The sequence below is a fragment of the Cavenderia fasciculata genome (genome assembly GCF_000203815.1).
Source record: "Cavenderia fasciculata unplaced genomic scaffold Scf_EUAJFUG02HR96I-5, whole genome shotgun sequence".
Taxonomy (NCBI): Eukaryota; Evosea; class Eumycetozoa; order Acytosteliales; family Cavenderiaceae; genus Cavenderia; species Cavenderia fasciculata.
Window position 1 is genome coordinate 2347640 of NW_004457624.1, and position 26557 is coordinate 2374196.

At 32.2% G+C, this 26557-nt stretch overlaps 13 protein-coding genes across 13 annotated transcripts; 8 read left to right on the forward strand and 5 right to left on the reverse strand.

The window, feature by feature from the left end:
* Nucleotides 1-154: 154 nt before the first annotated feature.
* med1 (putative mediator complex subunit 1) lies at nt 155-2418 on the forward strand (the record flags this gene model as incomplete). The annotated part of the gene is made up of 5 exons (XM_004350822.1): nt 155-281; nt 349-488; nt 579-902; nt 984-1243; nt 1302-2418. 5 exons carry the CDS (start codon nt 155-157, stop codon nt 2416-2418), a joined length of 1968 nt encoding a protein of 655 aa, XP_004350873.1.
* Nucleotides 2419-2662: 244 nt separating this feature from the next.
* Nucleotides 2663-4158, reverse strand: DFA_11935 (uncharacterized protein; the record flags this gene model as incomplete). The annotated part of the gene is made up of 5 exons (XM_004350823.1): nt 2663-2935; nt 3026-3412; nt 3577-3643; nt 3680-3857; nt 3939-4158. 5 exons carry the CDS (start codon nt 4156-4158, stop codon nt 2663-2665), a joined length of 1125 nt encoding a protein of 374 aa, XP_004350874.1.
* A 547-nt stretch (nt 4159-4705) lies between these two features.
* Nucleotides 4706-4875, forward strand: DFA_11936 (uncharacterized protein; the record flags this gene model as incomplete). The annotated part of the gene is made up of 2 exons (XM_004350824.1): nt 4706-4758; nt 4782-4875. 2 exons carry the CDS (start codon nt 4706-4708, stop codon nt 4873-4875), a joined length of 147 nt encoding a protein of 48 aa, XP_004350875.1.
* Nucleotides 4876-5163: 288 nt separating this feature from the next.
* Nucleotides 5164-7759, forward strand: DFA_11937 (uncharacterized protein; the record flags this gene model as incomplete). The annotated part of the gene is made up of 5 exons (XM_004350825.1): nt 5164-5474; nt 5554-6298; nt 6387-6502; nt 6665-6845; nt 7709-7759. The coding sequence occupies 5 exons, from the start codon at nt 5164-5166 to the stop codon at nt 7757-7759; spliced, it is 1404 nt and encodes a 467-aa protein (XP_004350876.1).
* Nucleotides 7760-7957: 198 nt separating this feature from the next.
* Nucleotides 7958-11788, forward strand: DFA_11938 (uncharacterized protein; the record flags this gene model as incomplete). Its single annotated transcript, XM_004350826.1, has 8 exons — nt 7958-8125; nt 8211-8889; nt 8974-9099; nt 9189-9323; nt 9422-9667; nt 9747-9989; nt 10062-10559; nt 10626-11788. The coding sequence occupies 8 exons, from the start codon at nt 7958-7960 to the stop codon at nt 11786-11788; spliced, it is 3258 nt and encodes a 1085-aa protein (XP_004350877.1).
* Nucleotides 11789-12079: 291 nt separating this feature from the next.
* Nucleotides 12080-13221, forward strand: DFA_11939 (diacylglycerol O-acyltransferase 2; the record flags this gene model as incomplete). Its single annotated transcript, XM_004350827.1, has 3 exons — nt 12080-12390; nt 12466-12795; nt 12870-13221. 3 exons carry the CDS (start codon nt 12080-12082, stop codon nt 13219-13221), a joined length of 993 nt encoding a protein of 330 aa, XP_004350878.1.
* A 234-nt stretch (nt 13222-13455) lies between these two features.
* Nucleotides 13456-14087, forward strand: rabif (Mss4-like family protein; the record flags this gene model as incomplete). The annotated part of the gene is made up of 2 exons (XM_004350828.1): nt 13456-13764; nt 13866-14087. 2 exons carry the CDS (start codon nt 13456-13458, stop codon nt 14085-14087), a joined length of 531 nt encoding a protein of 176 aa, XP_004350879.1.
* A 164-nt stretch (nt 14088-14251) lies between these two features.
* DFA_11941 (vacuolar ATP synthase subunit G) lies at nt 14252-15086 on the reverse strand (the record flags this gene model as incomplete). The annotated part of the gene is made up of 3 exons (XM_004350829.1): nt 14252-14401; nt 14739-14839; nt 15011-15086. The coding sequence occupies 3 exons, from the start codon at nt 15084-15086 to the stop codon at nt 14252-14254; spliced, it is 327 nt and encodes a 108-aa protein (XP_004350880.1).
* A 359-nt stretch (nt 15087-15445) lies between these two features.
* Nucleotides 15446-16996, reverse strand: jcdF (transcription factor jumonji; the record flags this gene model as incomplete). Its single annotated transcript, XM_004350830.1, has 4 exons — nt 15446-16115; nt 16193-16368; nt 16442-16785; nt 16912-16996. The coding sequence occupies 4 exons, from the start codon at nt 16994-16996 to the stop codon at nt 15446-15448; spliced, it is 1275 nt and encodes a 424-aa protein (XP_004350881.1).
* Nucleotides 16997-17300: 304 nt separating this feature from the next.
* DFA_11943 (uncharacterized protein) lies at nt 17301-18417 on the forward strand (the record flags this gene model as incomplete). Its single annotated transcript, XM_004350831.1, has 3 exons — nt 17301-17451; nt 17549-17704; nt 17795-18417. The coding sequence occupies 3 exons, from the start codon at nt 17301-17303 to the stop codon at nt 18415-18417; spliced, it is 930 nt and encodes a 309-aa protein (XP_004350882.1).
* A 113-nt stretch (nt 18418-18530) lies between these two features.
* metS (methionyl-tRNA synthetase) lies at nt 18531-21098 on the reverse strand (the record flags this gene model as incomplete). The annotated part of the gene is made up of 5 exons (XM_004350832.1): nt 18531-19172; nt 19238-20018; nt 20098-20400; nt 20504-20812; nt 20932-21098. The coding sequence occupies 5 exons, from the start codon at nt 21096-21098 to the stop codon at nt 18531-18533; spliced, it is 2202 nt and encodes a 733-aa protein (XP_004350883.1).
* Nucleotides 21099-21365: 267 nt separating this feature from the next.
* On the reverse strand, nt 21366-22730 carry DFA_11945 (uncharacterized protein; the record flags this gene model as incomplete). The annotated part of the gene is made up of 1 exon (XM_004350833.1): nt 21366-22730. The coding sequence occupies one exon, from the start codon at nt 22728-22730 to the stop codon at nt 21366-21368; it is 1365 nt and encodes a 454-aa protein (XP_004350884.1).
* Nucleotides 22731-23030: 300 nt separating this feature from the next.
* DFA_11946 (patatin family protein) lies at nt 23031-26174 on the forward strand (the record flags this gene model as incomplete). The annotated part of the gene is made up of 1 exon (XM_004350834.1): nt 23031-26174. The coding sequence occupies one exon, from the start codon at nt 23031-23033 to the stop codon at nt 26172-26174; it is 3144 nt and encodes a 1047-aa protein (XP_004350885.1).
* Between the last annotated feature and the right edge of the window lie 383 nt (nt 26175-26557).

Genomic DNA, 26557 nt, shown 5'->3' on the forward strand with positions numbered 1-26557 from the left:
TATATATATACATCTATCTTTTGTAAAATAAAAAAAAAAAAAGTAGATTACAGTGATGTTCATCACAAACTCTGAGAGACATGACCGCAAAATCATTATTACATTTTAAATTAATTTGATTATATAAATATCTATAATAGATAGATAGACATAGATGTCAAGTAAAGATACAATACAACAATGCCTAGAACAACTATCAGCACAATATTCATCATTATTTAATGAGATTGGTGTAATGGGAAATGCCCCCGATATAGATACTATGTTTAAACCTAATCTTTGTATGTTTCAGATATCTATATAAGTGTGTCGTTTATTTATTTGTGTTAACTATTTTCTCTCTTTTAGTTCACTCCTATTCAACATGTAATCTAGATGAAAAGGTTAATAATCTACAAAGAACATTAGAGGCAATGAAATTAACGTTTCATCAATACGCTCAATGGCAAACTGATCCTCTTTATTTAAAAGTTATTAATAATCAAAAGGTAAAAGATATAGATAGAATAGATATATATATATATATATAATATGACTATTTGTTTGTTGTTGTTAACTTTTTTGGTTTCTATTTATAGTTTGTAGTAATAACATCAAACAAGGTAAAACAAATTACAAAATCAATATCAGATAGTACATTATTTGGAAAGATGTATCTTGATGTATTGTCAAGTTATCAACAACAAGTTAGTAATACCACTGCAAACCATGTATCACATGCAAAGAAGAAATTGAGTTTGTTGGCTAGTAAACTACACGATTTTATCACTGATCTCGATTTAAAATATGGTACCTATTCAGATTTGGAAGATCTAAGTTCACTTCATAAAGTTGATCCAAGTGAAATGAAACCTGAAACTGTACATAGTTGTAGTATATCTTCTGCTACTTTTTTACTTGATGTATGTAGAAAAAAAAGACAAAAAAACAAAAAGGAAAAGAAAAACTAATGTTTAAACATTCTCCTTCCTCCTCCCCTTTAGATATTTATAAATGGTGATGGAACAATTAATGAGGTTAAATTAATGCATATATCAATGAGTAGTGAAGAAAGTACAACTGCATCACAAGATGTAACCGATGATTTGACAAAATCACTTAAAACAAAGGAAAAGGATTTTGAATTAAAGGTTAGAAGAATTTGTAACCAAGATTTACTATTTAGAAAGTATAAGAACTTTGATCTTCAAAAATCAGTTTCAATACTTCAAGATGATTTTCAATCAATTAATAATTTAATCAAGTATGAAATAGAGAAAGAAAAAATACTTTACTTTTTATTTATTTATTATTTATTTTAGAGATAGAGAAGATATATTTAATAGTTATGGAAAGATTACAAATGATTATTGTGGTATAAAATTTATTTATTATCAAACTATACAACAAAAAATGATGGATGAAATTGGGTTTGTTGCCTGTTTGGAATTGGAGGAAGGAATGAATCCTGTTAAACTACCATTGATATCATTATTTAGTGGTGAAAATTCAATTGATGGTACTTATTTTTTAAATGCTCAACAATTATTACAAGATCAACAACAAGAATCAAATAATAATAATAATAATAATAATAATAATAATATATTACCAACAACAACAACAACAACAATTGAATCTGGTGGTGATTCAATCATGGCTGAATTAAATCCTCCAACTACTTCTACTTCTACAACTACTACTTCTACATCACCAACATTTATATTATCACCAATTAGATTAGTTTTAAAATTAGAACCCTGTATTCATATTACATATGATGGATTATGTAAAATTTTATCAATATTGGAACGTGAAAAGGATATTGTAGATTATACAGGACAGGTTGTTGGAAACTCAAATCTTGCTAAAAATCATCTATTGTACATTGAAAATCAAATCATTGGATCAAAGGATCGTGATAAATCAATCCTTCAACAACAATTTGACAATCAAGTGTTGGGGGTTGCCCAACGCTATTTCTACACCAACGAACAGTTCCACGTTGGTTATGAAATCTCTCGTATTCCAATTGGTTATCCCAACCAAATATTCCCAATCTTTCAGATTCTAAGACAACAAATTGTATTTAATCTATTATTCAAGAGTTGTTTTACCATTCAACCACAATTACAAAATGATCCTTCATCTCCTGTTCAAGTTAATGGTAGTAATGGTCAAGATACAACTAATACTGCTGCTGCTAATATACCAGTATTTGAAATTCAATGTGAACCAGCTCAATCAATTTATATTACCTTTTTACATCCAACTTGTAAACAATTTAGATCAATATCAATCAATATTGCTTCAGGTGGACACATCAATGCAACTATTGATGACAACTCACTTTGTTCAAATGAATATTTAACCAATATTCTATCAACTTCAAAATCAATTCCTCTAACTTTATATTATATTTTTAATCATCAAAATTAAATTTAAAATCAAAATCAAATAAATAGTAATAGGAATGACAATGGATAATAAATTAGGGGAGTGAATGAAAAAAGATCACAAAAGAGGATACTAATTTTATTAGGGGTTGGTTATTTGGGGATTGTGGATAGAGGGGAGAAAAAAAAAGAACCTTTAGAACATAGATGCAACATTTGGTGTTTCAAGAATAGCTCCACAATAAGTTATTTTTCTCTCTCGCTACTATGAATACATTATATTTGATTTAAATATAATTGTCATAGGATTTATAACTTTTACCATCTTGAATTACTTCGTTTTGTTGCTGTTCTTGTTCTTTTTTGGTTGCTTCTTCATGATCCTTCATAGCTTTATTCTCGGCATACAATGATAATATGAAACCGAAAATAATAGCAGAGAAACCTGGAATGGCAACCAATGGGAATTTAACATGTTTAAATACAATGTCCCATAACAATGTACCTGGAATTGACATTAATTCACCTGATCTTACAAATAATGGACTTGTAATTGATAACTATAAATAGAAAAATAAAAAGAGAAAAGGAAATTAATATTAATATTTAAATGGGTAGGGTGGTATATTTGTATTTTTAAATTTACATACACCAATATTCATAACATAAATAAGAGCAAATGAAAGACTACCCATTAAAGCAAGCGCACCAAAAGTTTCTTTGTCTGGGAATTCAAAGGTTTCAAATTTGATTGCATTGAGAATGGCCAATATTGGAATACCGACAACGAGCATATTAAAAGTATTCATACCAACGAAAAAGTTTAACACGGTTCTAGTTGCCTTTGAAAACATCTTGTTTACAAATACTTCATAGGTGGCCCACAAGACAGCAGATGCCACCATGATGATATCACCTTTGACTGCATTTGGGTATTGTGAACTATCACTACCGGTCAATTGATCGGCCACAGTAATACCAACAACTCCAGCAACAAACAATAAAACATATGCTACTTTTAAAACTGTTGGTTTATCCTTTAAAATAAATATCGATAAAATAAATACAAATACAGTTGCCGATTCTTTCAAATTTGAAATAAATAAGAAATTAATAATTAATTAATAAATAAATAAATAAATAATTTTAAATATATTATTGTATTTTTATACGTACGATAAATAGCAGTAGCAGTACTAACAACAGTCATAGTTAAACCAATCATAAACATCCAATTAACAATAATTAAAAGAAAAGTAAATGACAAACTAGTAATAAAAAACTTGGTAAAGGTGTATCCAGACTTTGAAAACTCTTCACGTAGAGCTTCGATCATGGATAAATCTTTGGTTTCATTTTGGTCATTGATACTACGATTGTAACTAGCTTCTTCATTTTCTTTGGCTTTTTTGTGTAATTCTGCTTTCAGGACAATTAATTCAATTGGAATGGCTAAAAATACAAACATTGATCCTGATAAACCTAGGTAGAAGAATAAAATAGAGACAAGATAGATCAATTGGATTAGGAAATGATTATTTAATAATTTAATTTTTTACATACAGACAAAAAAAGGTTTATTAAAACCAACTAGGGCAGTTTGACCTATCTCAGATAGAGCAGTTTGGAGGACAGCAATAAGGATAACAATTACAATACCTGCAATTCTCCTAGTTTTATCACTTAATTGTCCTTCCTGTGCCGATGATGGTGGAGGTGGATTTAATAATGGTGCATTTTCATTGTTGCTATTGATGTTGTAGCTGTTGTTGTCTTTTGACATGTTGGTTGGTGGTTAATCTTTAGATCCGATCTGATTGTATATAAATCGTCGTACGTAGTAAGTTCTTTGATAATCTTTAAAAGTCAAGAAAGACAATGATGATTCATTCTTTAATTATTCCCACGATTATAAATAGATACGGGGATTGAATATAATTTAATATATTACATATAGCCAAAATGGGAAGCAAGGTTACAACTTTCTTTAAAATAATTATATTTTTGTGTAAACCCAGGTCAATAGAAGGTTGGATTGATAGGATAGGAGAGGAGGAGGGGTTGTTGATCACGTTTTGTTGATGAGAACACACTGAAAATTTCCTCCAACCATTGCAATTTCCTCTTGCCTTAGAAGCGAATGAGCTGGAGTTGCAGCTAAAAGGAGAGGGATAGAGAACGAGAGAGAAGGAGAGGGAGAGGGAGACAACCCCCACACACATTTTGTCGACTCCACTCACAGTCGATCACCACACACATAGGCCATTGATCGACCTCCTATCCACTTCGGAACGTAGTCATCCAATCTCGCGGTTACAAAACCAAAAACAATGACAACACCAAACCAAAAAATATCGGTGACCTGGTCATTGAAAGAAAAGTTGTATTACTTTTTTTTTTATAAAGATCTTTCTTTGTTGTTGTTGATGAATACGCGATCGAAAGTGTGGTCAATGATACCATCACTTCGATGTCAATACCGGCATTGTTTTTATATTAAAAATCTAATCGCTTGATCATTATTTGATTTAAATATAGTTATTTTGGCGCCCCAATAAATAAAGTGTAGAATGTTTATTTGTATGATGAGGAAGATGGGGATAGCTCAAGACCGCGAGAAGAGGATGAACCATGGGTGGTGATGAAAATTTTTTTATTTTATTTTTGTTATTTGTTTTTTTTTGATGGGTGTTTGTTGTTGTATGATGGTGGTACTTGAAATTGTTAAAGCTAACAGAGAGAGTTTAGAGAGAGAGTTTAAGAAGAGAGTTTAAAAGAGTAGTTTGGGATGAAAAAAGACTTTAGAACAGCCTACCTTAATACATTAGGGTTTAAAGGTGGACAGTTAAAGTCATCACTCGAAGCAATCTTTGAACAGAGGGTGATAGACTTGCCCAAGTTGAAAAAGATATGTAATATATTTGAAATACCTAGTCAGTATAGAAACAAGCTATGGAAGATACTGTTGGGTGTCACTACATCACATCAAGAGACTTGGGATTTCATTCAAGAACAAAGAACCATAGAATATGAAGATTTAAAACACGCTGTAAATTTAGTTAGAAGAGGTAATCTACCTGAATCTTTTTATAATCAATGGTATAAACAAACAATTCAATCAATCAATCAATGAATGATCATCATGTAGTCTAATTTGATTTGATTCAACTTTATTTAGGAAAGAAATAACAAAACAATATACAATGGATTCAGATGAATTGATTGTATTGGAAGCTAAAGATATAGCTGCAAACGCATTGGCAATCATTTATCATACAAAGGAACGATACTTTAACTTTCAAAATGGATTATATTATGATACATCTTCAATTGATATGACAACAATACGTAATGGTACTCTAAGTACTAGTTCTAATAGTAGTAGTATTGGTAGTTCTATTAATAACAACAACAATAACAACAACAATAATAATAATAATAATAATAGTAATAATGGAGTTGATAGTCAATCATCTTTATTATCATCACCATCAAGTGGATCAGTACCATCATCATCTCCAATATACTCATCAATTGCTATATCATCATCTGATAGTCATCCAATGGTCATGTATGATGCTACCTTTAAAAATATGCCAAGTCAATTAAATACTTTAATCCCAAATCATAATAATATTAATAATAATAATAATCCACAAAATACTGTAAATAATAATCAAACAAATGAACAAAATATAGGAGTATCAGGAGATACAAGTGAAAACAGTGATGATATAAAATTGGAAGAATTGGTAGATGAATATACGTCATCTAGTAGTAATAATGGATCATTTACACCACAATATGAAGATAGTCTAAAATTGGTGGCAGAAGTATTTTGTTATGTATGCGATAATGAAGTAGACGCATTTTGGTGTTTTAATAATTTTTTAAACAAAGCTTGTAAACAATATGGTCACAAGGTAAGAAAAAGAAAGAAAGAAAGAAGAAGAAGAAGAAGTATAAATTGGATCTATCTCTCTCTCTCTCTGACACTTTTCAATTTTTTAGGATATTGGAATTTATCATCAAATTAATATATTATCTAGATTACTTGAATTATATGAGAGACCATTATGGAATCATTTTCATCAATATAATGTTCACGTGGATCAATTTAGTGCAAAGTATGAAACGAACGATATTGAATTGAAATGACGCCAATTGTACTTTCGTTATTCGTCACCACGAATCCACACACAAGATTACTAACTCTACTTTTATATATATCTGTTCCTCTCTCCCAATCTCTCTATCTCTTTCTATCTCTCTCCTCTCTTATTCTTTAGGTGGTTTAAAACCTATTTTACTAGTTGTTTTCCAACCCTATGTTTAGATAGACTTTGGGACCGAATCATTGGAGTGTCATTAGATTATATGGCATTTTTTGGATTGGTGATTTTGCAATCAAAAAAATCAATCATCATGGAGAAACATTCAACAAACGATATTCTAAATTACTTGTTAAATGTATGTAAATGATTTCATTATAATAATAATCAAAATAGATACAACAAAACAAGATTAAATAGTCCTATCTTTTGCATCATCAAAACTAACTTCACACACATAATACACAATGTACACACAATGTCAAGTGTGAAGTGTTTGGAAAAAAAAAAACAAATCAAATCACCCCCCCTCTCCCATCAATCATATATCTGCACGCAGCTTATTAACACTCTCACTCTTGTTTAATTACCATTTTTCCTTTCCACAAATAGATAAAAGATTTAAATGTAGATATAGTATTAGAAAAGGCTGTTGAATATTATACAAACAATGAACCATAAAGTATATACAAGTGTGCGTACAATTTGTTGTTGAATAAATAGACCTACACCTCTCTATCAACACCACCACCACCACAATCAAACAAACAAAAATTGTTACAATGTTTTTATAAGTATTACGTAATAACGGTGCTGCTGCTACCAACTACTGCTGACAAAAATGTTAATTAATTACCTTGCAATTATGACAATTTATAATTTATTGTAGTCGGGATCATCATGCACACACACGAATGAATCATCATTCATCTGATTAGATATGATGGACATCATCCATCCACCCATCCATCATCATGCTCTTCTATAATATCTTTTATTATTTTAATGAGACAATCTAGCATCTCACCTTTTTTTTTTTTTGTTCTCCTTTGGTAAGATTTAATGAAGCATCATCTTTGTCTCTAGAATGGAAGAAATTGTAACCACCCATCACATCCTATTATAAAAGTCAGACTATTCCTTATTTTATTTAAATACTTTGTCCACAAGATTATTTTCCAAATTTAGAATCAGAATATATATACAACAACATTCATTTAGTTCTGTGTCGGTCAGCCCTATTCCTCTTCCTCTTCTTCATCCGAAAGATAATTTATCGCGTATAGTTACAAAAACAAAAAAACCATATTTCTATATATATTTTATTTTGTATATATATATTTATCTATTTCTATAAACTATATATATTTCTATATTTACTAACTATATAATTGTACAAAATAGTTAAAAAACACTGATGCTAATTTAGGATTTTTTTTCTTTTTATCTTTTCCTAATTTAATTACACAAATGATTAGATTTATCAATAATGTTTTAGAATTCATATTAGTAGTATTTTTGGTATTGTTGTTTCCAAATTATATTTTTTCGATATGTCCATCAAACTATGTGACCGATATAAATAGGCAATTATGTGTTGGTAGAGATAATGGTATAAACTCTTTAACTTTTGTAGAGGTAAAGATATCAAATCAATAATTTAAACATAAATCTATATAGAGTAAACATCATATTTATTTTTACTATATATATTATTATTTAGTGTAAATATCAATTACCAAATACAAATGGAAATAATAATAGAGTTTCATTATTATTAATGTTTGAGAAAAAGGCATTATTATCAAATAGTCCACCACAACAAAATAATACATTTAATTGCCCATTTGTAGCGGGCATGTCTGATGGTACTCCATCGAATTTTAACGATTTTCCACCGATAAACATAGATTTGGTTTATAATAATTATCTCATTTACAGCGAATGTCCGACCATACCCAGTCGTCCAGCAGACATGGCCAACAAGAGAATGGGTATAATGGCCTTGGAGCAGACCAGTTACAATTCTCTCAAAAGCACCGATCTCTGTAGAGGATCAGTATCACCAATGGACTTTGAAAAGAATAATCCAATGGCTGGTATATTGGACCTAAACTCTTGTGTCCAAACTTATTTCTGTAAAAGTGTAGATACCTATTTTCAAGTAATGCAATCCACCAACAACAACAATTGTGAATCCAACAACAATAACTATATCTGTCCGACTCTTCCAAATAGTAATCATTCATCAGTACTAGTCTATTCACAAACAATCGATATTGGTGACAAATTAAATATTACCTCTTCAAAATGTTCAACCGTTTGTGTTCATGGTTTTTGTAATTCAAGATTATCAATTTGTCAATGTGATCCTGGTTGGACTAATATTGATTGTAGTCAAGGTAAATAATAGATAATATAAAAAGAATAGAATGAATAGATTAAAATGATAAAACATAACCTTAACTTTTATATTTTAATTTTAGATGTTGATGAATGTAAACAAAGTGATTTAAATCCATGTCAATTAAATTCACATTGCGTAAATACTTTGGGATCTTATCAATGTGTTTGTAATCAAGGTTATAAACAAAATTCAAATAGTTGTAGTGGTATAGTATATTAAAAACAAGAGATATCAAAACTTTGAAAAGATCATTTATTTATTAAACTAAACTATTTCCTTTTTAATTTATTTTAGATATTAATGAATGTAATGAAAATAATTTATTATGTAATCAAACTACATCATATTGTGTAAATAATGTTGGAAGTTATAATTGTGTTTGTTTAAATGGTTTTAAATTAAAACAAAATATTTCAAATGAATGTGAAGGTAAATCAACTTATTGAATTTAAAAAAAGTAAAGAGAGAGAGAGAGAGAGGATCATATTAATTAATATTATTATTATTATTATTTCCTTTTTTTTTAGATATAAATGAATGTGAAAATGAAGATATATGTGGTGATCATGGTATATGTCAAAACACATTTGGTAGCTTTCAATGTGGATGTGAAAGAGGTTATTTATGGAATTCAACACAATGTATAGATGTTGATGAATGTACAACTAGGTTGGCTGTATGTCCATTAAATGCATTGTGTATTAATCGTATTGGTCATTATGATTGTAAATGTCCTGATAATTTACTTTTCCTATCTGATAATAAATGTCAAGGTAAAAAAGAGAACCAAAAAAAGAAATACTATAGTATACTCTATCCATCTTCTAACCTTTTTTTTTCTTATTTTTGTAGAATTTCCACCAATTTATAATGTTAAACATTTAGGTAAAGGTAAAATAGAAATGGAAGGAGTAGGACAATTTAAATATGAAAACTTTTCCATTTTAATTGGTAATATACCTTGTGTAAAGGTTGAATTTGCAACCAATGGAGAAAAGAAATTAAGTTGTACAATTGAACAAGGTCTTTATATCGATGGTGAATCAATCATATTTTTTGTAAATTCTGCTAGTAAAATGGTTTCAACGCTAAGATGTAAGAAAGAAAAAAACAAATATATTTAAATCATCTTTTTTCTAATTCTTTTTTTTCTTTTTGCTTTTTTAGTACCATTTATAACATCAATTAATGAAGTACCAACAAAAGGAGGATATTTAGAATTAAATGTAATTGGATCAGTTGATGAACGTCAAATGAAATTAGAGATTAATGATAAACCATGTGAAAATCTAACATTGATAGATCAAGGTGTATTGTCTTGTTATGTTGGTCCTGGAACAGGTATAAAAAGTTTGGTATTTGAAAGTATTGGACAAGTATCTAGTGATGGTTTGATGTTTTCCTATCAACAACCAAACATTACATTCCATACATTGGTTGGTACTGAAGGTGGTCAAATTCAAATCTATAGTTCTAATCTAGGTAATGACACTTCACTCATTAATATGACCGTCGATGGTGAACCATGTAAAAATATTCAATTTATAGTTCCAGATGAATCATTTCAATGTCTAGTATCACCTTCCAAATATTTTCATAGTGTTGGTGAATTATCTATTGATTCTGTTAAATCTTTAAATAATTTATTATTAATTTATGATCAAAGTAAGAAATTAAATATAGATATTATATTCAAGGAATGCTTACTTACTTTTTAATTTATTTTTTTAGAGTATTCATGTAATAAAAGTAATTGTGTAAATGGTAATTGTATATATGGAAATTGTTATTGTAGTGGTGGATGGGCAGGTGAAACATGTGAATTATATGATAGAGATGTGACAGATTTCACGGCAACGTCAACTGGATCATCATTTCGTCCACATGTTACTATATCGGCACGTGATGGGACATGGTTTGAATTGTTGGTTTCTAGAATCAAAGAGGTTAGTCCAACACATGAATTGGTAGAATCATATAATCTAACCATGCCACACTTGGCTTGGACATTGGTCAATCAACTACCCTATTGGAATTACAGTATAACATTGAATAATAATGCATCAATCTATGTATCCATACGAATGCCAAACCAAAACAACTCTGTCACCAATGACGATTATGATGAACAACAACAACAACCTACACTTTTTCCAGTACCACCACAGGTAGAATACAAGATTGGACCAAATATTACATTGACAGCATCGGCTGCGTCCATTCAATACACCATTTCAGTATTTAATTGGCCATTCCAATCAAAATACAATACTCTTAGACTATTATTAAATAGTAACTCTTCGACGGCCAATAGCGATAATCGAGATTGTTCTATTGTCAATTACAGCCACTTTAAAACAAACACACTCGATTCTGACCTAATCCATAGTAACAGTCAACCATTGCAAGGTGTAAGAGGTACCGATACAATCAGACCATACATTGCAGTTAGAGGAAAGGAGTTATTGTGGTACAAGACCTACAATGGATATACTACACTGTATGCTCGATTCCTCAACAAGGGATTAGTAGATGGAGAGTTAAAAACTATTCGATTCAACCAAGTGTATAGATCAACCGATCTAATATCGCAAGACAATACAGCTACGACCGGTGAAATGACAATTGAGAATGGTCCGGAACCAATCATTGTTGAAATGAACCTACCATACTTTGAATCGAGTTGTGTTGTCGATCCAGACTATGTCATACAAATCGGACGAGATAGAGATAGTCATGCAGAATGTATGAAACGTTCTGAAATGTCTGATAAACTTCTCATCCCATCTGTATCCATTACAGTTGCCGTCGTTGGATGTGGTACCATTATCTCTGTAGTTTGGTTTATCATTCATAAACGTAGAAAGAATAGAGCTGCTCCCCCCTCCAAATAAATAAATAAATAAATAAAAAAGATTAATATATATATATAGTTTTTTCAAATATTATTTGTTGATGATCATATATTATTACTAAAAATAGTGAATCGACGCGAATGGGGGTTTAATTAAAAATCGCTTTGATATTTTTTTCGTTCATTAATTTAATTTATTATTTTTTATGAAGTAGCAACAACAAACTTGAGTGTTGTTCAAAGTTTTTCTATTCTTGTTTAATCATTGTCTCATCATAATCATCACATTCATCATTCATTCATTCGAAATATAAATATATTACTATAAAAAATGCCAAGATGGGTACCATTTATGAAAGTACCATTTAGAAGAAGAGTAGAGATTACAGCAGTACTTGTTTATGCATTGATTACACCATTTACATTGTTGGCAGCATTCTATGCGATCGTTATACCTATATTCTGGTTCTTTACTATCCCCTATCTCATATGGATGATATATTATGACAAGACATGGGAACATGGAGGAAAACGATTGGAATGGGTTAGAAACCTAAGAATCTGGTCATTCTTTAGAGATTACTTTCCCGTATCTTTGGTTGCAAGTTCAAAATTGGATCCAAAAAAGAATTATATATTTGGGTATGAAAAGAAAGAGAATGAAAAGAGGCAATGATGTGATGTGTTTGTTAACTTGCTCTTTATTTTATATTTTAGATATCATCCACATGGAATTATTAGTTTAGGAGCCTTTTGTAATTTTGCAACAAATGCAAATGGAGTTGATCAGAAATTCCCTGGTCTTACCATTCATCCTCTTACATTGGAATCAAACTTTAAACTCCCCTTTTTTAGAGATGTTTTGATGAGTTTTGGAATGTCATCGGTTAGTCGCAAAGGATGCGATAACATTTTATCAAGTGGACCAGGAAAATCAATCATGATTGTAGTTGGTGGTGCTGCTGAATCTTTAGATGCTCATCCAGGAAACAATGAATTATATTTAAAAAGAAGAAAAGGTTTTGTTAGATTAGCTCTTAGTCATGGGTAAGTTAAAAAAAACAACAAAACAAAATAATGGTTATAGTTTCTAATTTGATTTATTTTATTTTTCTCTTTAGAGCTGGATTAGTACCAATGTATTCATTTGGAGAAAATGATGTATTTGATCAAGTATCAAATCCAAGAGGATCATTCCTTAGACGTTTACAACAAAAAATATTACAAATATCTGGAATCGCTCCACCACTTTTTAATGGTCGTGGTATATTTACCTATGACTTTGGTCTGTTGCCTCATAGACACAAAATTGTTACAGTGGTTGGGGATGCACTTGAAGTACCAAGAATATCAAACCCCTCGGATGAAGTGGTTGATTTCTATCATCAAGCCTATATCGATTCATTGACTGTTTTATTCAACAAATATAAAGATGATTTTGGTAGTCCAACTGATGAATTAAAAATTAATTAAATAGAATAATAAAAAAGGACCAACCAAACCAACAAACAAACAATTGTAAAGATATACAACTATAATATATTATATAGATTCCATTAAAAAAATTACAATTAAATTTAAATTTCAACCATTATATATCGATGAGAATTTGATTTCACTGAACCCAATTAAAGTTTTCGACTTGTTTCTTATATATACTTTTAAAACATCACAATCTTATTTCATTCAATAAGAATAACAATCATCATGGAGAACGAACAACAACAACAAGATAACAATACTAATGAACAACAAGAACAACAACAAGATAATACTAATACTGTTGTAGTTGAAGAAGAACAACAAGGAGAACCAGAAGGTATCCCAATCGAAGAGATTAATAGAGATCCAAATGTAGACAATGCATTTGCAGATGCAAGCAATTTTACAATCATAGTAAAGAATGAAGAAGCACCTGCTGAAGGTATTGCTCATCCAGAAACAAAGAAATTGACAAAGAGAATTCATTGCAGAAGATGTGATTGCACTGTACTCATTCAAAATAACGCTACTCTTGTACGAAAAAAATGTATAGTACTATAGAATAATAGAATGAACTTATTTGTTGTCGTTTCTAACCAATATCTGTCTGTCTGTCTATTTATATTTATTTCTAGATTCCATTATTAAATCAAAAAGGATCAGATACAGCAGAAGAATTAAAGTGGATGTGGTTCTTGCCAGATATGTTCCAATTTGAGAATATTGCCTTTTCAAAAGATGTAAAGAACAAGATCAAATATCTTACCTGTGCTGAATGTGAATATGAAATCATTGGTGTTCATGATCTTACAACCAAAGAAAACTATATTGCTCATGATAGAATTGTTTATAAATAAATAATAATTAAATAAAACTAATTATATATAGATAAATAGATAAATAATTATATATATTAAAAAAAGGGATAATGAATTCTATATCTCTATATTTTTGTTTTTTAATTATTTATAATGTTTTTTTTTTATTTATTTAGTAATGGTAATTTATTTATATATATAATTTAAAGGTCAGTGTGAACTTCGCAGGTCTTTTGGATGAGTAAATCTACAACAGAGGCCTTGTTTTCGGCAGTCTTTCTACGGACGAGATCAATTTCCTTGGTGACATTGGAATTTAAATCAGCAGAGTTGGCGCTGGTCATACCAAGGAACTTTTAAAAGAAAAAAAAATAAATAGAAAAGAAATTAGTAAATTGAAACTAAACTAGTTTGAGAGTTTGAGACACAAAGAATAAGAAAGGAAGGAGTGTTCATCATCTTTTTCATCATCATCATAAGTTTTGTAGATTGTTCCAATATAATATAATCCAAGTATAGAGTTGTCCAATTGTATGTATGTATGTATTTGTTGTTTGTCAATGTTTTCTCTAGTTGTTGTTTGTATGCAATGATGATATATGATGATGACGATAATGATGAATGTAATGTTCCTTCCTTCCTTTCTTTCTTTCTTATTCTTTGTTTGTTGATTGATTGATTTGATTATACCTTTGATTCGTAATCCTTGAATTCCTTTTCCTTTGAATCCTTGAATTGCTTGATTTCTCTTTCAGCTTCATGTTGAGCTTGCTTTAACTTTTGAACTCTCTCTGTTTTTGTTTGTTAAAGAGATGATAATAATAATAAAGGTTAATTAGCATGATGATGTTATTACTCTATTCTATAAGTTCTATTTTGATAGTAGTTTGTTTGTTTGATCAACATGTTTAAAACCCGCCTTAACCCAGTATCTAGATCTACTTTCGTCTTGTTTCACATACCTTGTCTGGCCTTTGAGATGGTTTCTTGAGCCATCTTTTCGGCTTGTAATAATTGCTTAATACCGTCTTCTGACATTTTATATATATGTGTATGGAGTGTGGAGAGTGAAAAGAAAAAAGAGATATAAAGGATGTGTAATAATAGAGCTCAAACGCAGGGCAATAAAAAAAGATTTTTCTCTCTCTCAAAAGAAGGAGGTTAAGACAAAAAAAACAAAAAAATTGTTTCAACTCGACCAGGTCATCGACAACATGTTTTTTTCACCAGCCAAAACATCAAAAGCGAGAGTGCGCGGAATTTTCATAACCGAATGAGAGAGAGAACAAGGAGGCATAGAGATATTTTTAAAAAGTAGGATGACGTATATATATATAGGGAAGGGATAAGTATACTTCATTTATACATTTATATTTATCTCTTTTCTTTCTTTTTGTTTATTGATCATCAACATAAAACCAAAAACTAAGAGATGAAGAATTTGAAAGTGAACGAACATAATGCCAACAATTGGAAGGGATAAAGAGCATATCACCTGGAGAAAGGATGGTTTCAGTGTATTTGGCTTGAGCAAATAATGGAAAGTCTTGAGGGGATGCATTCTCAATGTCGAGCATTGTCATGTTACCTTGCAAGGCAACAGAGGTGTTGTTGGTTTCCTTGATGTAGAGATTTGGTGTTTGTGATGGTTCATAGAGACGAACATATTTGTGTCCGACGATTTGTGTGAGATAGTTATCATAACTGTCATAGTGAAGCGGTGTGATTGTATTGTTGGTACCAAACCAACTGTGTGGAGAAAGGTCACTACTCTTTGGTAGGTATTGTGATTTTGAAAAGTGATCACAAAGTTCTGGTATTTGTTCAACCAGATTGTGTTGTGCCAAGTATCCAACCTCTTCCGATGTTTTGGGTATTTCATTGGTCAAACTGGATGGTACCAAATATTTTTCAACAAATTCCTTCATCTTTATAACCTTTTCAGACCATTCTGGTTGTTTTGTCTTTAATTCTCCAAGTTGTCCAATTTCATCCATCGATTTATATAATTTATTATGTCCAATTTCAATTGGTACTAATCTATTTCCAAAATTATTTATAAAATAACTAAAATTGAAAAAAGAGTAAGAATTAATAAACATTCAATCAAATAATTAATTAATTAATTATATATTATTATTTACTTTAAATCTTTCCATTTTTCAATACAAGGCCATTGCATTGTTTCATTTGATTTTATAACACAAGGTAAATTCTTTTTTAAATGATTTTCAAGTACATATTCAACGGTTGGATTTTCAAGTATAATAATTTGATTATTAATCTTTGGAAGTTCTATATTTAATTCATCATATTTAATCTAAAAAAATAGAAAATAAAATGATTAAGTTAAATGAATTGAAAAGTTTGGATACTATTGATTAATTAATTACCATTGGAATGATAGAAGTATCATCATTATTATTGGTTGAAATTGAAGTAGAAATTGATTTAATGATTGGTATGATTAATGATTTAGGAGCACCCATTATAAAACTAGTATCTAATTGTTCAATTGCCTTTTCATTGTTGTTTTGTCCGACGTGATAAAGAGTTGATAATAACAAAGAGTATACATAACATTCTCTTAGACAAACATGACTCCATCCATTATTTGATACCAACTTTTGCCACAATTGATCAGTCATTCGTGTAGACAAATCACCCAATTGTGTAAATTGTTTCTTGTTTAATATATAAAATATCTTTCTTAGATCACTTGATAATGATCCTTCTCCTATACTTGATAAATCACTACATGCTAAATGGACGGAATAGATTGTTAGTTTAATCATGTGATCATTCATTCATTCATTCATTCATTCATTCATTCATTCATTCATTCATTTGAACAATGACATACTTTGAAGATAAGATTTCTTTATAAATGTAAATATTGGTTGATAGATTGTATTGATATCAACTACTACTATACTACTACTTGACATGATTGAAATGATAGATATTTAAATGAGATCTTGAGTCAAGATCGTAAATCGAAGATTAAAAAGAAAGATTAGTTGAATTGTTTTGGTTCGTTTGATCAGAGCTAAAAAGACTAGTACCCCCGATAGTCTACTATTCAAACTAAACGGAGGGTGATGAATAAATTGTTTAGTTTTTTTTTATTTTTGCACAAGGAGACCTCCATCAATCACCTCATCTTCCTCATCACATGACATATATTAAAAGTAGATCAAGATATAATCAACAAAAAGAAAGAACAAGGCAATATATATATAGTAGAGTAGCATGAATTGGTCTAAAGCTACTACTGGAGGTGATCCATTAGCATTTACAAGTATAAGATCACATACTGCTACTGTTGTAGGACACAAGATATTTGTATTTGGAGGTTCCGATGCAAACGATAAGTTTAATGATCTACTTGTATTTGATACTAGTATGTTGTAAAAAACAAACAAACAAACAAATAACAATCATCTCTAACAGTCTCATTCATTTGTTCATCATTCATTCCCTACCCCACTAATTTAAAGAAACCATGTTTTGGAGTAAACCAACAACAAATGGAGCAGAGTGTATACCAGGTCCACATAGAGCACATAGTGCAACATTGGTAGATTACAGATTATTTGTATTTGGTGGTGGTGATGGTCCAAACTATTTTAAAGATTTATATATTTTAGATACAAGTAAGAGACCAGACTCTATCTATATATATATATCTCTTTCTCTTTCTCTTTCTCATTTCTAATATCCTTTTTCTATTTTCTATTTTTTAGAAACATTAACATGGAGTAAACCAATAACAAATGGTAGTGGACCAGGACCAAGAAGAGCACATACAGCTAATTTGGTTGCTGGTAAAAATATTTATATATTTGGTGGAGGTGATGGTAACAAGGCATTGAATGAAATGTATGTTTTGGATACAGAGACATTGACGTGGACCTGTATAAAGGCAAATGGATCGTTGCCGGGAAGTAGAGGATACCATTCTAGTTTATTGATGAATGGAAAGATTGGAGTATTTGGTGGGTCCGATGGTGCTGAATGTTTTTCAGATTTCCATCTATTCGATCCTGCCACCAACACTTGGAGTAGACTGCCAGTGACCAATCCAACACCCATCCTTGCACAAAGTTGCATTTCAATTGGAAAGCGTATTCTTGTATTTGGAGGTCACAATGCAACCGACTATATCGACACTCTCAAACTATTCCACATTGATCGTTTGGAATGGGAAAATTTGAAATGTACAGGCGCTCCACCTCAACCACGCGGTTATCATTGTTGTTGTTTTGTAGATCATCGTTTATTTGTTATTGGAGGTTATGATGGTACAAAATGTTTTCCTGATGTTCATATTTTAGATTTAGGTTCTTATGCTTATTATGAAGCATAAATAAAAAACAAACATTTAAAAAAAAACAAATCAAACATGTTGTTGTAATATATATATAATAAAAAAAAACAAACTAATAATAATATAAAAGTAATTATGTATTTGTATTTATTTTATCTAAGTTTAGCAGAAATAATTTCTTTCTTTTGTAAATCTAAAGGTTTACCATTTACGAGTAAAGGTTTTTCCTTGTAACATGGTACACCATCAATGACACGAAGATCCATGTGGATGAATTCCTTTTGGTAGTCAATGTTGGACTTGGGGACAATCTTGGAGTCCCTGGCACCAATCTTGCTACCAATTTCAGCGTCACTCAACAATAGAGAGACACCAATGGGTGACTTGTCATCGGCAACGACAATCATGGCTTCACTTTGAACACCCTTGAACTTGGATGGCTTGAGGTTGAGTAGGACGGCAAGCTTTTGTCCAACAAGTTGTGATTTGGTAAAAGCAGTGGTGAGACCGGCAACAGCACGCTTGGTAACACCTCCACCAATATCACACTTGATAATGTAGAGACTGTCGGCAGCTGGATGATCCTCTACCTCTACAATCTTGGCTACACGCAAGTCAAGTGGGAATTCATCGGCAACAGCACCAGCAAACTTGGTACGGAATGACTTTAAATCAACGTCTGGAATGGCTTGAATCAATGGTGTAATATTCTTGCTAATTTCATGTCCTTCTGGAATTAAAAATTCAAATCCAACTGTATATTTTGTTGATTCAAAATTTAATTGTTCATGAATCTAAATAAAATAATAGAACAATATTAATATTATTATTTTTCTTTTGTTTTCTTTTTTTTCCTTACTTGTTGAGAAATTAAAGGTAAATAAGGTTCGAATAAAGTAGCCAATAATTTAATAGTATTAACTAATAAAGCAACAGAAGCACCACATCTAGCTTTATCAGTTTTAATGACTTCCCAAGGTTTGTTTTCTTGTTGGTATTGATTACCCAATCTAGAGATGGCCATGGCGAGACGAAGACCTTCCTTGATACGGACGGCTTCAAGAGCTTCGTGGTAGAGCTTGACATTGTCGTTGACTTCTTGAACAAACTTTTTATCACTGTCGTTGAGGTCAATCTTTGGAATCTTGCCATCAAAGTTGACAGAGACAAACTTTAAGACACGGTTGACAAGATTGCCAAAGTTGTTTAAAAGTTCAAGAGTCTTTGCTGAAAAGTCGTCCCATGAAAAGACAGAGTCAGAGACTTCGGGACGATTCGAAAGCAAATAGAAACGCCAAATGTCGGCTGGGATCTTGGTGTCACGTGCACCGTCACCAAAAACACCAGTGTTTCTGCTCTTGGAGAACTTTCCAGTCTCATAGTTTAGGTATTCGGTAGTGCTGAGGTTATGCAACATGGTGTATGGGTCTTCAGTACCAATCAATGAAGATGGGAAAATGACAGTGTGGAATGGCACATTGTCCTTGCCCATGAATTGAACCAATTCAACATTCTCTGGATTCTTCCACCATTTCTCCCATTCTTTTGTGTATTCCTTGGTAATCGATAAATAGCCAATTGGTGCATCAAACCATACATAAAATACTTTTTCTTTAAATTCTTCTAATGGTACTGGTGTTCTAGAGAAAAAAGAAAAAGAAATAAATAAATATATAGATTCTTTTTCTATATTCTTTTGTTTCTATTGTTTAGACCTACCCCCATTTCAAATCTCTTGTAATACAACGTGGTTTTAATTCACCTTTAACCCAACTGTTTGTAATGTTTTGTGAGTTTTCAGACCATTTACCACTGCTTCCTTGAACAAAGGTATCTAATCTTTCTTGGACCTTGGGCAAGTCCAAAAAGATGTGTTTGGTGGATTTAATGATTGGAGTAGTACTGCAAACCTTGCAACGTGGTTGAATGAGATCAGTTGGATTTAACAACTTGGTACACTTGTCACATTGATCACCACGTGCATCTTCATATTGACAATGTGGACAAATTCCTTCAACATATCTAAAAATAGAAAAGAAAAAGAAAAAAAGAATTAATAATCAATCCATATCTATCATTTTTTAATTACTTCTTTTTTTTTTGTGTTCTATCTAATATTATTTACCTATCAGCAAGGAAGATTTTACATTGTTCACAAAATAATTGTTCGACGGTATCAGAAAAGGTGAGACCGTTTTGATGAAGTTTCATAAAGATGTCTTGAGTAATCTCAGTTTGACTTTGAGTAGATGTTCTACCAAACTTGTCGAATCCAATGTTGAACCATTCATAGATTTCCTTGTGAATGGCATGATAACGATCACAAATCTCTTTTGGTGTACATTTCTCTTGTAATGCTTTGGTTTCAGTTGCAGTACCATATTCATCAGTACCACAAATATAAATACAATTATGTCCTTTTAATCTGCAATATCTATATATATGTAAAGAGTCGGGGAATCAAAAAAAAGGGTGTTAACAAATGTAACAAAGAAGAGAGAGATCACATCTCATTGCGAGTGATTGTTTCTTATATATATATATTATACAAACCTTGAATAAACATCACCACTTAGGACACAACCAATGATATTACCAAGATGTGGTACATTGTTGACGTATGGTAGTGCAGATGTAATAAGAATGTTTCTTTGTCCCTCGATTGGGAGAACTTCAACATCCTTTGGTGGATTACTGCGTAGATAAATATTTTCGCTCATTTTTTAATAAAGTATAATAATAAATAATAACTAAAAATGAACAGATAGATAGATGAATGAATAACTTTAACTTTCGATGAAGTTGTTTGTTTTCTCGACTTTTTTTTTTTTTTGATTTTTTTTAGAGTTGTTTGTTTGTTGTTCAAAAAAAAACAGTTGGACAACTTTTGGGGTTGTTTAGAATTGGTTATTAAATAGATAAAATGCGAGAAATTCAAAAGATATTTACAATTTACAAAACTTGTTTGTGATTTATTTGGGAATTAATTAATTTTCGGTATTGTGTGATCGTCCAGCTTCATCTGCTCCATCTCCAGCTCCAGCTGCAATACTAGAGAAGAAAATGATGCTTGATGATTTTGGACAGAGCCTGATTGAAACTTGACCATCTCCACCAGGTATCTCTGTTGTTGCAATTTGCGTCAAATTTCTTAGGGGTTTTGGTGATTGTTGGTCAACTACAATGACACTGCAATTCTGTTGTTCTTTATTCAGAGCACCCAGCAATCTATTAATACCCATATTGGCGACACACAAATGAACCTTGTTGTTAATATGTTGCGGACAATGGAGGAGTGAACAATCAATACATCTTTGCAAATGATTTTTACATGATTCGCAAATGATTTCACTATCTTTTGGGTGATTGTATGAAAAAAAGTCGACAGCCTCTGCTTCTTTGGATTGAGTCGTTTTGTATACATTGTAAAGCCCAACACCAAATGGTAAAACTTTGAGATGGTAGTTGAGAGGTTGGAGAGTTGATTCGGTTGGAGGTGGACCAAGCAAGTTGTTAATTTTTGTTTGGAGACTCTTCAGGTCTTCATCATATTTTTTCGTGTGTAGGACGATTGCTATTTTTGTGGATTCTACTGTTTGGAAGATATTATCTAATTCTTTGCGTCGGCTTTCCGATAGTTTCGGTTGTGGAGTGATGGATTTGTTTTGAACAAAGATGATATGAGGCTTGTTGACGTGTTGATTGGTGCATCTGTTTTGTGTGATTTTGATATGTGTTAAAAGTTTTATGGCTGATTTATCTAGATTGTTTCCAGTGTACATGTAAACTATCACATGGCTATATGTATAAACAAATTGGGAATAGAGACATAGATAGTTTTTAGTACTTTGTGACTTGTTGTTATTGTTGTCTGTTTGTAAACTCCTTTGATATTGTTGAGCGTTTGTTTCAGTACTTCCTCCATATCCTTCACAGTCGATGACTAGTACTGGCCGTTCCATTTGTTGATTGACATCATCCAAGGTGCCATGGTGGACTACAACGCCACACGATGTGGATAGACAACTTCCTTGCTCACCTTCGTTTGCCGTGACAGGCCACAAACTTATGTCTTTAATAAATGCTTTGATTATGGTTGACTTGCCGACGCCCGTATCCCCAATAAAACTAATGACCGATTTGGTGGATTCTTGAAAATGATGATAATGGTCACTGAGCATGACATATTCATCGTTTGGGTCTTTGCACAACAGTCTTTTAGTATGCTCCTCGTTAAGGTCAATCTTATTTTTGAGGTAGATCATCGACAGCCTGTGTTTTAGTGATTGTGGAAGCTTTCCATACTCGGTATGTTTTGAAGGCCCCAATGGTGGCTGATGGTGTTTAGTCATTGCATCAAGATTGACAAAAACCATCTGGCACTCATGACAGATATGTGCATCAGGTGGAAGAGAATTAAAGTCTACGTCTTTAATAGGTTGTTTACTAGTCATAAAAGTTTTGTTGATATGATAGATAAAGATGGTTAATATATGTGTGTATCTTTTGCAACAATAGTTGAGGCATTTTTTTAATACACAGAATTTTTTTTTTGTTTTTTTACAAAAAAAGATGAAGTTCAAGGCTTGGTAATTTGTCTTCAACCTTTATTTTATTACACTTAATACATATTGTATCACAAAAGAAGTAAAATGAAATGTTCGATAGAGGGTTGTAAAATACCTAAAGAAGAGGGAGGGGAAGAGAGAAGGGAGGCCACACATGTTCAAATAGAGCCTGAAAACCACAATTCCTTTTGCAAAGAACACTACACACTCAAGCTTAAAGAGAATAGCGATCAAGAAAACTACATATCAATATCAGATTATACACAATTAGAGTCTTCTGGTTTTCATTTTAGTGGTCAAGATTCTTCTTCGATAAGTGAAGAGCAAGCAAAAGAAACAGACTTAAAATCAAAGCTGGTTCGCTTGGATGCAAACAACAAATTAGAATATGGTCCTGCCCTTCAAAAGTTGGAGAGTCTAGACCATTTTCTATTTGTCCCTATTGTTGGAGCTGCTGAAACTGGTAAATCGACACTTGCTAACTTCTTGTTGGCCGAAAGAGATGACCTCAAGGCCATTGTCAGACCAAGTACCCGTGACGACTATGACGTTCCAACATCATCTGACTACAACGCATTCGTAGCTGGTAGTCTTGGAGTCAATGGAACTGTCAACCCCAGTATCGTTGTTGTTGATAGCGAGCCCTATGAATGCCAAGAAGTACCTTTTCTCTCGCAGCAGAAAAAGGGGTCAGACAGATCAAATTACACAAAGCTTATGTCTCGTCTCTCGTATATCTTTGGTGATGTAATGGTCTATGTAACAGACGATGCCAAAACAGCAACAGGAAATACCTGGGAGGCTCTCAAAGAGTTTACAAAGTTTAGCGACAACAAGGTTGTCAATCTTTCGAGAAAGCCTCATCTTATTGTTGTTCACAACAAACAAACAACGGCCGACAAGATTGACAATGATCAATACGTCAATCTGTTGGACAATGCATCCCTTTACAGTTCAATTCAAGTGGTTTCTATCCCAGAGTTTAGGTCGTTCCCAAAGACTTGCGTAGAGAGGCTAAATGATTTCAGGGATATGGTGCACACCACTCTTAAACAATCCTTTAATCAAAACAAGGTCGAAGAGTTCCAGTCCAAAACCAAAATAACAAACTTGTCCCAAGTAATTCCACTTCTCACTCGTGATGCAATCATCGATATGTCCAAGTTCAAAACTTTCAGAGACAACAGAATATGCAATGGTCTTGCTCAAACTTTACGTCTCTTTATTAAAACCGATAAAAAAGTTGTCGAAGCAAAACAGTTTACCGAGGCTATCAAGAAAATCAACAACATTGTCCATCTGGCAATCCACCAAAACAAAACAAAAGATTTTGGAGAAATCGTTGAACAGTTGAAAGAATTTATCGGAACCAATTATGCGCCATGTACCACCGACGTTGGAGGTGGTACCAGAAAATGTATTTTAAACAAACGATCCCACAACTCAACAGGAACCTCCCAACACAAGTTTAACGATGACAATTATGAAGATGGTCAATATGAAAACAATTTAAATTGGCAGACTTTGTTAACTACCCAACCGACCCAAACAAAAGTGGAACTCCAACAAATTATAAAAAAATCAATATTGCTTTACAAAGACAAAGTTCCATCACACGACATATGCTTTGGATGCCTGATAAACTTCCCATCCAAGCTATTGACATGTGGACATTTCTGCTGCCTTTTTTGCCAAAAGGAGTGTTGTGACGATCCTCAGCCCAAGTCTGTTTCAGAAGAGATGTCTAATGGATCAGGATACCGAGTCCTCAGTTTGGATGGTGGAGGTGTCAGAGGAGTCATGCCATGCATCATTCTTGATCGCATTCAAACACAACTCTATACTATTCCAATACCCAAGTTATTCGACCTCATTGTTGGAACAAGTACTGGTGGATTACTTGCTCTTGGTTTGTCTCTTCCTCAAGACTCTGCTGACTCTCTACTGACTCCCAAGGAAATGAAAGAGAAATTCGTACTTTTGAGCAAAGATGTGTTTGGGATAGGGTACTTGACCATGGGTGCAAACATGTACAAATACAAAGCTAGGTACGATGCAGGCGAATTAAAAAAAATTCTTTTGCCATTCATCTCTGACAGCCAATATCTCCTCAAGTCCAAGTCGCAAACAAGAATTGCAACGGTCACCGCTCCAACCGAACCAGGCAAGGTGTGTCTATTGCCATCCTACAACATTGAAGATATACCAAGAAATGAAAACCTCTTACAGGATGAATGGAGAAGAGAATATATCAAGTCAGGCACCCCAATGGATGCAGCATTGGCCACCTCTGCAGCCCCATCATACTTTAGAGCACACACCATTGGAGATAACCCCGCTCAATACATGGATGGAGGATTGCATTCCAACAACCCATGTGAAATCGCTCTATCCGAGGGAAAGAGAATATGGGGAAAGGAAAAGAAATGTGACTTTTTATTGTCTCTTGGTACAGGCTCTGCCGATAGCATAGTTAGCTATTCTACGAGCGGAGTCGTCCAATATTTTATGAATTCTTGCACAAACAACAGTCGCAGTTGGAGCCAAATGATGGATTACCTGTCGGATGATCATTACACAACATCAATCAGAATTAATCCAAAGCTCGCCAGCCCAATTGGTCTTGAAGAGCATGATAAAATCGAACAAGTTATAAAAGAAACGAATGAAGCAATAGAGAATAGTTTAACTTCTCGAAAAGACCCTATTCCAAATGGAATACAAGATAAAATCGATAAGATCAGCAATCGAATTTTATCTACTCTCTTTTATGCAGAATTTACTCAAGAGGCTGGTGGCATCCTCAAACTTACAATCAAATCAAGATTTGCATTGCCCAGCAAACTTGTCGAAAAAATCAACAAAGACAGCTTCAAACTTGAATGCTCATCAAAGAGAAGCAAGAGAAGTACCATTGAAGAAATCAATTCAACCAAGGATTTCCCCTTTACAGGAAAAGTAAACAAAAATCCAACCACAGGAGAAAACCAACATGTCGAAATTGTGGGCGGTCTGTCCCTCACCTCTCTCCCAAAGAAATTAAATATCACTTGTCATATCGAATGTTATCGTGTTGACAATCGTACCAATGGAGAACTTATATCTGGATGTCCATACAAATTACCAACCAACAACAACCACTCTTATCAAAATAATCATAGCACTATCAATTCTCCACCCTCGTCATCATCGGTGGTCTCTACGCCCCCGCTATCAGCTATGATATAAAGGGCACCAGCACAAGCTTGTCACAAATGTAACCATTAAATGTTGTAATATTACACAAATAACTAAATAAATATACTACTAATTAAATCACTATTTGGATCTCTTGCATTTATCGATTATTTTTTTGTGATTTTAAAAAAAAAAAAAGCTCAAACGGCTAAAAATTACGTAGATTTTGAGAGTTAGCGAATTACTTTATCAAATCAAAACAAGTACAGTCAAACGGTGAATAAATACTAGTTATAAGGTTTACCACAATCAGTAGTAGGTATCCAAAGCTACGTTTATAAAAGAAAAAGTGGACCATAAATATGATGATTAAAAACCCCAAAGGGTTGACCATCGCGATCGTTATTTGTTTGATGTTGAATGCTCTATATAAA